Here is a 12,301-nt window from a genome sequence, read left to right as displayed (position 1 = left end):
GCACCCGAGGTCATTGACCCCATGACGTCATGACCACGTGACCGTGGCGTCACGACCACGTTCTCTTGTTTGTAAACAAAGCCACATGTTTATAACCACATGCTTTTTTAAGGACAACCGAGCATCGCTAACCTAACTGCTGCCATATTGACGGCGCTAAACCTCATTGTTGCCACCTTATGCACGCGGTGGCGCGGAATTTAAAGTCCACGTACTTTTTGATATCTGTCAAGATGCCAGCTGCCATCTTTAATCACGTGGGCGCGGACATTGCTAACCTCACTGCTGCCATCTTGACGGGACTAAACCTCACTGTTGCCACCTTATGCATGAGGTGGCGGGCAATTTAAAATCCGCGTGCTTTTTGACAGCTGCCATCTTGACAGGTTTAAACCATGTGGGCGCAGGATTTTAAACAAGTAAACATAGCTAACCTCAGTGCTGGCATCTTGACAGACCCTAACCTCATTGTTCCCACCTTATGCATGAAGTGACGCGGAATTGAAATTGAACTTGACGGGACTTAGCCACGCCGAGGAATTTGAGGACATAGCCACGGGGCCTAACCACAGCCAAGCTGCCTTTCTCGACGCTGACCTTCTCGACATATCACCATCTTAAATCAAGCTGCCCCTCTCGACATATCACCATCTTAAATCAAGCTGCCCCTCTCGACATATCACCATCGTAAATCAAGCTGCCCTTCTCGACATACCTACCATCTTATAGGAAGCAACCCTTCTCGACATACCTATCATCTTATAGCAAGCTGCCCTTCTCGACATACCAATATCTTAGAGAACATAGTTTTAAAGCAAGCTGGCCTTCTCAGTACTCTCAGACCCTAACCTTACTGATGTTATCTTATCTACGTTGTCTATGGAATTTGAAAATGCAACAGCTTCCTCCTCCTCCTCAGGCAAGCTACCCTTCTCGACACACTACGATCTTATAGCAAGCTGCCCTTCGCAACACTCTCAGGCCCTAACCTCACTGCTGTGATCTTAACTACGTTGTCTATGGAACTTGAAAATGTAACAGCTTCCTCCTCCTCAGGCAAGCTACCCTTCTCGACATACTACAGTCTTATAGCAACGTGCCCTTCTCAACACTCTCAGACCCTAACCTCACTGCTGTAATCTTAACTACGTTGTCTATGGAATTTGAAAATGTAATAGCTTCCTCCTCTTCCTCCTATGAAAAGGGCACCTCCTGGCAAAAGGGCACCTCCTCTTCATCCGGAGGGCTCCTCCTTATTTACCTACCTCCTCCCCCACCGCCTCACAGTTACTGAGGTTAGCTCAATTCCTCCTGCTATGGACAGATACCTTCTAGAATTGAATACTTATGATATGTAGCGTTGTCCACGTCGCATAAGTTTTTCGATTGAGGAGGAAGCGGTAAGAGGAGGCAGCGAGAAAGGAGAAGGTAGTACTTTTTCGATTGCAAACAGCACGCAAAAATATTGTGTGCTGTACCCGACAAGACAAAACAGGTTCAATCTAGTTACAGAATGCAATTGCAAAAATATAGAATTGACATGCTGTATATCTTCATCCGACAAGATAAAACATGTTGACTATTAAACAGAAAAAATCTTTTATCGCTGTCCCCATTCGAAAAGACAAGTTAACAATTAGCATACACTAGAATTGGGAACATGCATCATTTTCAAAAATATTTTTTTTGAAAAGTACACCAATGAAATAGTACGTAAACGTATTACATTGTGGTATGTTGCCTTGTTTTCTACCATTAAAAACATATTTAATAGTGCCTTTCCGCAAGGCGAGTGAAACGGCCTCTGACGTAAGCGGCGCGCTGTGACGTCACGATCCAGTACCGCATGGAGCTCTGCCAGCCGTTGTGCATCAGCCGTTGCTAAAAGCCGATTGTTTATTATTCATGATCGCGAATAACTTCAGAATGACAGAAGAAAGGTTCAAAACAGCACAATCAGACAATCTATCATGTGTAAATGTCACCATTCTTGAAAAATAGTGACTTTTGTGGCGGCAGAAATTCGCGGATAACAAGCAAGTTTGTAAGTGGCGTCTTTTATATACGTGCAATGTACTGTAGCCCATAGTATTAGGATAACAACGAACCTGGATAGATATCACATCACTTTCAACATTTCCTTCTAGACTGATTCCCCTATTAAAGAATAACATTACATTTTCGGGCTTTCAGCATTAGTAAAGTAAGAAATCGGATTTCAGCACTAACATAAACATATAGGTAGCATTATAGTACTAGTCCCCTTCTGTGGTGTAGTGGTTAATGTGTGCCACTCCCGGAGGCCCGGTTTCGATTCCCGGCTCTGCCATGAAAGTTGAAAACAAATAGTACGAGGGCTGGAACGGGGTCTACTCAGCCTCGGGAGGTCAACTGAGTAGAAGGGTTTCGAATCCCACCTCAGCCATCCTCGAAGTGGTTTTTCGTATTTTCCTACTTCTCCTCCAGGCACCTAAGGCGACGGCCGTTTCCTTCCCTCTTCCTTGTCTATCCCTTCCGATCCTCCCATCCTCCAACAAGGCCCCTGTTGAGCATAACAGGTGAGGCCGCCTGGGCGAGGTAATGGCCCTCCTCACCAGTTTCATCACCATACTCAAAGTCTCACGTTCCAGGACACTGCCCTTGAAGTGGTAGAGGTGAAATCCCTCGCTGGGTCCGAGAGAAAACCAACCCTGAAGGATAAACTGATTAAGAAAGAAAGAAAGAAAGAAAGATCATAGTACTATAGGGCTATAATCTATCATTCCCAAAAATATATATATTTATGGTTGGGACAACTGGCCTACCCACTTCCGGGGCCCATGAAAGAGAATTAAATATATTTGTGGAGGGAAAAAGTTAAATGATAAAGATAAATATGACTTCATCTAGTTTTCACAAGTCGGGCTGAGTGGTTCAGACTGTTGAGGTGCTGGCCTTCTGACCCCAACTTGGCAGGTTCGATCCTGGTTCAGTCCAGTGGTAGTTGAAGGTGCTCAAATACGTTAGCCTCGTGTCGGTAGATTTACTGGCAGGTAAAATAACTCCTGCAGGACTAAATTCCTGCACATCGGCGTCTCCGAAAATCGTAGAAGTAGTTAGCGGGGCGTGAAGCCAGTAACATTAATTACATTTGGCTTTTAACAAGCTGAGCATATCAGGAAAGAAAAGTGTCCTGGTGACATTTTAGTCGCTCAATACAGGAATGTCTTTGGGTGCTGTGACTTTTTTTTTTTTTTTTTTTTGCTGTTTGCTTTACGTCACACCGTCGCATATAGGTCTTATGGCGACGATGGGACAGGAAAGGCCTAGGAATGGGAACAAAGCGGCCGTGGCCTTAGGTACACCCTCAGCATTTGCTGGTGTGAAAATGTGAAATCACGGAAGACCATCTTCAGGGCTGCCGGCAGTGGGGTTCAAAACCCACTATCTCCCGGATGCGAGCTCACAGCTGCGCGCTCCTAACCGCACGGCCAACTCGCGCGGTATTTTTACCCTTCGGTTTATTGACTTGGCTTGTATAACCTAAAACTTAGGCTAAGTTGGATAATATTTAAACACCTACATCACTATTTTCACCTGTGTGCAATTATGTTGTTTATTTCATTAAGATTATGATAATTATTATAATTGAGCATTGTTAACTTATAAGACCCCAACAGACAAGCATTGGTTTTGTGTAGAGTTATACATTTGTTAAATTCACGTTGTTTCCTTTCATGATGTACACGCCTATTCTTTGTTACATTATAGAGTATTTAAATATAGCCTAAATTTCTTTACCAATTAAGCTCTTCAATAAAGACATACATAACTGTCCCATGCCAAGATATATTGGTAGAATTAGAGCTGTCAAAATGGTTCATAACCCCTTTGATTTATTATCTTGACATGGATCACCCAAAACATAGGTTAGGTTTGGAGAATACGTTAATAATCAGCATTATTTAATGCACTGTTTATTACTTTCATATTCCAAGATGTAATTGAAGCATTTAAATAAAGCATCATACATTAAAATTTAAAGTTTTACCACTAGAACAGCTGACATGGAAAAGTGATTTGAAAATTCAAACAAATTCATCTTACGTTAAAATCTTCAAAAAAATAAACTGTAGACTTTTCCGATATATCACCAGCATTTCTCCAGCTCGCCAAAATCCATTTCTCCCCAGTTTTAGCGTCTTTGGAACGTTTATAAACAATTAGTTTGGTATGGTATGCGATGTGCTATTGCACATCGGAACTCTACACCATTTATAAGTTTTCTGCCTCACTGTCTGCGCAGGATTCATTTTAAGTCTAAAATATACCACTCAGATTATTATCCAATGTATAGACCTCGAATTTAACCATACTAGACACTAACGTAAAGTAGAAATACGCGAAGTGTATCCTGCTTCTCACAGCACACTATGTGTTATTTCGTCTGCTAATTCAGTCAACCTGTACGATGACGTCAGACCAATGAGATCGCGTACTTGCGTGACGTGACATTTTCATAGATTTTTATCATGTTTGGAGTTATTATTTGTACATTCTGATCACATTTTTGAATTCTACATGCAATTTTGGATCAGATTAGCATATTTTTAATTAAAACCCCGGATCATGCATGTTCCCTATTGATTGTATAACAAGATAAAACATGCTAGCTATTGAACTTATAACGGAAAACATTATGAGATGAATCTCTCTGTTGATACAAACGCACTTCTATGCAATCAGCGTGCACACATAGAATTGAAAATGTTGTATATCTCCACCCGACGTACTTCTTCTTAATCATTGCAGATAAAACGATTACTACTTAGCAGGGGATACCTTTGCCCTAAACCCCCTGCGGGTGGGGGACGCACATGTAGAATACACCCGCGGTATCCCCTGCCTGTCGTAAGAGGCGACTAAAAGGGGCGACCAAGGGCTGACTGAATTAGAACCATGAAACTAATTTTGAATCGTACCATCACGCGGGGAACACCATAGGTTGCCTGTACTTGCGAGTAGTACCACCAAATTCGGTACGAAATAGGTTTGTAATTAGTAGCAGTATAAGCCTGGCCTGGTGGATTCCAGTACCCGTGCGTCGTACCCATGTGTGCAACACCGCGGGTCTGGGCGTAGCCTGTGAGTTGTACCACTATATGAGCAGCACCGTGGGTCTGCGTTGCCTGTGATTAGTACCCACTATGTGAGGAACACCACGGGAATACCGGCGCCCGTGTTTAGTACACCTAGGTGGGGAACCTTCTCGGTTTGCGTTGACTCTGAGTTGGGCCATTGTGTGAGACACACCATAGGACTGCGTTACTTGTACGTATTGCAATACTTGTGAGTAGTACCATCTTTTGTGGAACACCGTGAGTCTTCGCTACTTCTGATAATACCCCAACATGACACATACCATGGTTCTATTCTACTCGCGACATGTACCATTCTGTGGGGCCTTAGACGTGGATTTTGCACCCCCTTTAGACTCCAAGCATCATTGTGCTTTATAAGTGGTTCCTTGGTCGGTAATAATGTTATTTTCGATCTGTATTGAGTCCGATCCGCTGGTTTTTGTTTGTTTGTTTGTTTGTTTGTTTGTTTGTTTGTTTGTTTGTTTGTTTGTTTGTTTGTTTGTTTTGTTGACTTCCTGTCCATCCATTCATTCTTCATGCCATATTTTATTTTTACTTTGGTCAGTGGATGCCTTCGCAATTTTTGTTCTTTCATTTCGTACCATTAGGGGCCGATGACCTTCGATGTTAGGCCCCTTAAAACAACAAGCATCATCATCATCAACCTTTGCCCTAAGGAGATGGAGTTTGTGGGATTCAAACACATGCAACATCTGTATAGTGATTTAATTACCGTAACAGAATAGAAATCACTACTACGTGCAGATAAAATGATTTTACTACTTAGCAGGGAATACCTTTGTCCTACATCATATTGTGTTAAGGAGAAAAATCATGGATCAAACCGTGTTCTAACACAATAAAAATCATGGGATTCGATCTTTGTTCACAAGGGAGAGGAATAGAAGTGCATTTCCTCTAAAATCAAAATCACCGTCGAGGTGATGGGCTTCCCCCTCTCTTACTTTCAACGCATGCCCTAACCGTGTAGCCAATTCGCTTGGTGTTGCAATGGCAATGCTACTTTACAGCTATGCTAAAGTACAGCCCCTCAGCATTTGACTGGTGTGAAACCGCGGAAAACGATATTCAGGTCTGCTAACAGCGGTGTTCAAAACCGCTATTTCCCGAATGCATGCTATTAGCTACGACATCTAAACCGCGCAACTAGCGACCGTTATACACACCGTTTACTTACATGCACGTACGTAATGGACTGCATGCAATAAAAGAATGGATTTTTTTTTTGCGACACTGCATGTTTCTGTTCAGAGTTCACTATCTGTCAGCACTGCAAGATTCTGCTTGCATGACGTTGTCATGTGACACCGCATACGTGTCGAACAAAAGTACAATAGCGGTCAGTATTTTCGCTATAGAGCAAGTTTTTTTTTGCAGGATGTGACTGAAGCACTTTGCAAAAATTATAAGTAGAGGTTCAGATAATACTTACACCTCGGCGACCAGAGCACAAACCGGAGATTTAACACTCTTAACGTCCTAAAGCCATACAGTTGACGACTATAAGACACATAGCGGAGTCTGTAGGTTATGGGGTTCGAACGCGCTACACGCAGTAGAGATATAGCTTTAGCATTTTGCCTGCTGTGAGGTACAGCTACGCAACCCTAACCGTGTAGCCTATTCGCTCGGTATAGTTGTGTTGCAATGGCATTACAGTAGTAGATAGATGAAAGCACTACATTCTTAAAACAATAATCGCAAGCACTACTGCTACTATTCAAAATATCGTAATCACGAACGTATTACATGACGTTAAAACAATAATCACCACTACCACCACATGTTTGAAAATGATGTTTTTCAAGCTGCTAAAGATCCTAATCGCGGTTTCGTGTTAGAGGTTTCTCTTGCATACCCTTCTCATTTTCTCGAAATACCGCTATGTTATCCACATACAATGTCTTGTTCAATGTCTCCAATACGGCTTACAGTTAGAGTGTATTCATCGTATTGTTGCGTTTAAGCAGGAAGCATGGCTTAAACCGTACATGGATTTGAATACTAAACATCGTCAACGTGCTACAATAACATTTGAGAGTACGTTTTTCAAACTCATGAATAACTCTATCTATGGAAATTGCATACAAAATGTACGCAAACATCGCGACATTCATTTAATTAATCATTTGGATGGCCGGTATGAGGCACGCAAGTACATCCCAAAACCAAATTTCAAAGCCTATCATGTCATCGATCGTGACCTTATTTCTGTTGAAATGAAAAACTGAGATCGTCTATGCGAAGCCAATTTATTTGGGAATGACCATACTTCATTTTTAAAAATTAAAAATGTATGATTTTCATTATGGATTTGCGAAGCAAGAGTTTTCTAATCTTACACTTTTGTATATGGATACAGATAGTTTTATTTATCATATTCGGAATACAGACGTCTACGATGTCATGCGAAACCATTATGGATACTCTGACACTTCTTCCTTTTCATCTTGTAATCCATGTCACATTAAGCCATAGAACAAGAAAGTCATAGAGCTTATGAAAGATGAATGTGGCATAAATATTATGACAGAGTTTATTGGTTTAGCACCAAAAATGTATGTCTATGAGACTCAAAATTCATTATCTGTCAAAAAAGCAAAAGGCGTACGTTCAAACGTAGTTAGCCGTTTACATGTTCAACACTATAGCGATGCACTATCAACCAGAAAAGAAGAAAAATAATCCAATCACGCAGACATCATGTTTATACCATTCAGCAAAATAAATGCTCATTGTCTGCATTTGATGGTAAACCTGTATGGAATAGTGATTCCCTTACAAGTGTACCGTGGGGGTATAGCAACATGTACTGTAGTTGTGTAAGAAGAGGAAATTACATTATCATTCAAGATGCACAAAATCACTAATGCTATACTTAACTTGTAAATAGTGTACATATCATAATTAATTGTAAGAAGGGGGTGGGGTACAGCAACATGTACTTGGGCTATGTGTAAGAAGGGGAAATTACATTATCATTCAAGATGCACAATGCTGAATGTTGTGAATATCAGTAGTAATAATAATAAATAATGTAGAATTGGTATATTGTTTTATTTTAGATTATCTATTCCTTTGTCCATCTATGTATTAACACATTCTCCTACATGTTTATCAAACGAAAACATTATTACCTTCTCCTTACCGCATCCTCTTCCTACCGTTCCCTCCTTTTCTTGGCTATGATCTGTGAAGATAAGGTTAGGATCGTTTCCTTAAATTCTACGTCTGCACATCAGAGGAGGAGGAAGCTGTTTCATTTTCAAAATCCGTAGACAACGTAGTTAAGATAACAGCAGTAGGGTTAAGGATTGAGAGTGTTGAGAAGGGCAGCTTGCTTTAAAACTATGTTCTCTATGATCGTAGTATGTTGAGAAGGGCAGCTTGGTGTAAGATGGTCGGTATGTCGGGCAGCATGCTTTAAAACTATGTTCTCTGTGATGGTAGTATGTCGAGAAGGGCAGCTTGCTTTTAAACTATAACCTCTAAGTTAGTGGTATGTCTAGAAGGGCAGCTTGCCATAAGATGGTGGTATGTCGAGAAGGGCAGCATGCTTTAAAACTATGTTCTCTGTGATGGTAGAATGTCGAGAAGGGCAGCTTGCTTTTAAACTATAACCTCTAAGTTAGTGGTATGTCTAGAAGGGCAGCTTGCCATAAGATGGTGGTATGTCGAGAAGGACAGCATGCTTTAAAACTATGTTCTCTATGATGGTAGTATGTCGAGAAGGGCAGCTTGCTTTAAAACTATGCCCTCTAAGATGGTGGTATGTCGAGAAGGGCAGCTTGCCTGTGGTTAGATCCCTGGCTATGTCCTCAAATTCTGCGGTGAGGCTAAGTCCAGTCAAGATCAATTTAAATTCCGCGTGACTACGTGCGTAAGGTAGTAATAGTGAGGTTTAGCTCCGTCAAGATGGCAGCACTGAGGTTAGCCATGTTTACTTGTTTAAACTCCGCGGCAAGTCAAGTGCACATGGCTAGGACCTGTCAAAAAACGTGGATTTCAAATTCCGCGCCACCATATGCATAAGATGGCAGCAATGAGGTTTAGCCCCGTCAAGATGGCAGCACTGAGGTTAGCGATGCTCTGTTATCCATAAAAGTGAGGTTAGGGTCCATCAAGATGACGGCTGTCAAAAAAGCACGTGGCTTTGTTTACAAACAAGAGCACGTAGTCATGATGCCACGGTCACGTTGACATGACATCATGGGGTCAATGACCTTGGCCGGGGTCAATGATCTCGTGGGAAAATGCTGACGCAGCATTTCAGAACTCTCACTGCTCCTTTACTCATGCAGGATCACCACGAAGATATAAGTTCCGGCAAATCCCTTCCCCCGTATAGCCTATGACGTCAGAGGCGTGATTGTGTGTGCACTTCGTTGCACGTGGCACAACGATGACAGCCAATGTAGTACAGAGCGTTCCTGCAGGGACGGTTACCTTCTCCGTGACAACGCCAAACCACATGTACCAGAGGCTGTATAGAGGCAACTTCACAGCGCTGGGGTGGGAAGTACTGAAACATCCGCCATACTCACCAGATATTCGTCCGTGCGATTTTCACCTCATCACCAAATGAAAGAACCTTTGCGTGAGAGACGGTTTGGGACACGAGAAGAGGTAACGCTGTGAAACATGAGATCGTAAAATTCGCATGGTGAGGCGACTCCCACATCGCAGGCAATGTGTGGAGGGCAATCTACGAGACTACTTTGAGGGTTTACCGTAAAGGTTACTCTGCTCTCTGAGAATAAAAAAGTATTTCATTGTTGACAGTTTCCTACACCTGACAAAGCTACTCCGCATTCCACAGCACCTTACGCTCCCCACTCCTATTTGTCTGGTAGATTCCATATATAGTTGCCATGACGTATACGCTCTGTAATGGAGACGAAATTAAGCTCTATGTGGTTACCATCCAGGGATGGTGGCGGTCCAGACGACCACTGTGGCTCGCACTGGCGGTCTCAGCTGCCGTCCTCGTGCTGGTGGTGGTGGCGGCGCTCATGTTGAAGGACTCGCTCGGTCCGTCCAAGGTCGGCATCTCCACCCTCAGTCTCCACCATATTCTTCAGGGCACGTTCACTCCTCGGCGTTTTAACGGCTCTTGGGTGTCAGGTAAGTGTTTTATAAGTGTCTTGATGAGTTATGAGGATCTTGATCAACCGCTTACCACTAAACATGTGTTTCAGAGAGCGAGATACTGTACAGGGACTTAAGGAACAACGCGGTACTCTACAATGTGTTCTCACTCACCGGGAGGACACTTACCACCAACTATCATGTGGTAAGTACACAGTCTCATCCTTGGTTTTGACCACAAGTAAGTGATGCAGGCAGTGCAAGTTAGACATGGTGCGAAAGTGATACCCTACGTAACGGCACATAGTGGCAAGTAGCAACAGGAAACTAACCTAGTATGCCTCTTCAGCGACGTACACCGGAATTTGAACCTCAGTCGTCCAGATGAAGGGCTAGCAACTTCAAAATATTTTACCTGTTTTAAAACTAGTGTTAGGGTGATTACAACTGGGCAACCATACTCTAGTAACGTTGTGCCCGTTCGTATCTCGTAGACCATTTAGAAAATGGCGGCGTAGGAAGGTATGGCCCATGCGATCTATTGAAGGCAATGAACTTCTCATTAATACGGTATATAGAAGACCATGCACGTCACGGAACAGACCAAGTTGGAAGACACTACAGGACAGTAGAGGCTCAATTGGATTGTTTTATAAAAAAAATACAGCAGCGGAGTAATTGTTATAAAAAACTACACACTCTAAATATTCAACGGCAGAGGAAGGACGCAAGAACAAGCAAAGCTTACATCTGAAGATTATCCTAAACCTTTGAAGAAGATATTGAATATTTTATAATTTACATTCAAATCAGACAAAATAATTCACCGGCGTATATTATAAAAGAGACGAGATATAAAAAAAATTACGGTGAGATATAATTAACTTGGATCCGGTGAGCAACCATTCTGCGATTGGCGAAGAAGTGAAAAGTGAAGTGTGAGATATTTAAGGCTATAAGATAAGATGGCAGTGTAGAATTAGAGTTGTAATATATCATATACATGCTACCGCACTTGCATACATACAGTAGAAACTAGCATGTGTAAATGAAAGAAGTGTTACTTGTGAGGTATTGTCTTGGCCCGTGAGTTGTTATTTATTTATTAGTGGACCGATAATTTCGTACGGGAAGAAAATCACCCCTGTTGTTATAAATTAATACACATATACGGAGAATTTATTTCCAATTAAAGAAAATTTCGTCGTTAAGAAGAAGAAATAAAACAATGGAATATATTATGACTGATGTCTCCGCAGAAGGAATTTTCTATATTGTCTGCAGATTTGGAATGATGACTGCTAAATCTACATGATGGACTGAACTGGAGATAGGCACCGGCAGACCAGATGACCAGCTGTGGAGGAATCGACCGGCAGACCAGATGACCAGCCGAGGAGAGATGGACCGACAAACCAGATGACCAGCCGATGAGGATAGGCAGCGGCCAATCTGATGACCAGCTGATGACCGGGAAGACGATGTCAAACATGAGATCCAGATCCTAACAGAGAGTCGAACCACAACCAAGGAATGGAGGGACAACCAGACCAAACATAACATCTAACGAGCTAAGTCTTTACATTTTCTAGTAGAGTAGTTTCTTACAATCTACACCCTCACTCTAACTTCGGCATGTGCTGATTAATTGGTGATATTTATGAATTAATTAAGAACGTGTGTGAACCATAAAGTGAAGTGTGAGATATTTAAGGCTATAAGATAAGATGGCAGTGTAGAATTAGAGTTGTAATATATCATATACATGCTACCGCACTTGCATACATACAGTAGAAACTTTTTTTTGCTAGGGGCTTTACGTCGCACCGACACAGATAGGTCTTATGGCGACGATGGGATAGGAAAGGCCTAGGAGTTGGAAGGAAGCGGCCGTGGCCTTAATTAAGGTACAGCCCCAGCATTTGCCTGGTGTGAAAATGGGAAACCACGGAAAACCATTTTCAGGGGTGCCGATAGTGGGATTCGAACCTACTATCTCCCGGATGCAAGCTCACAGCCGCGCGCCTCTACGCGCACGGCCAACTCGCCCGGTACAGTAGAAACTAGCATGT

General features: G+C 42.3%; 1 protein-coding gene across 2 annotated transcripts in view; it reads left to right on the top strand.

Moving 5' to 3' along the window:
* Nucleotides 1-12,301, top strand: part of LOC136871785 (venom dipeptidyl peptidase 4) — a 174,961-nt gene that overhangs the window by 55,618 nt on the left and 107,042 nt on the right. For both annotated transcript variants that reach the window (XM_067145369.2, XM_067145370.2), the window contains 2 exons: nt 10,070-10,265; nt 10,340-10,434. In XM_067145369.2, the coding sequence (XP_067001470.2) occupies nt 10,070-10,265; nt 10,340-10,434 (291 nt within the window). The remainder of the gene's footprint in view (nt 1-10,069; nt 10,266-10,339; nt 10,435-12,301) is intronic.

The sequence above is a fragment of the Anabrus simplex genome, chromosome 4 (assembly GCF_040414725.1).
Source record: "Anabrus simplex isolate iqAnaSimp1 chromosome 4, ASM4041472v1, whole genome shotgun sequence".
Lineage (NCBI taxonomy): Eukaryota > Metazoa > Arthropoda > Insecta > Orthoptera > Tettigoniidae > Anabrus > Anabrus simplex.
This window is presented reverse-complemented; position numbering and strand designations above follow the sequence as displayed.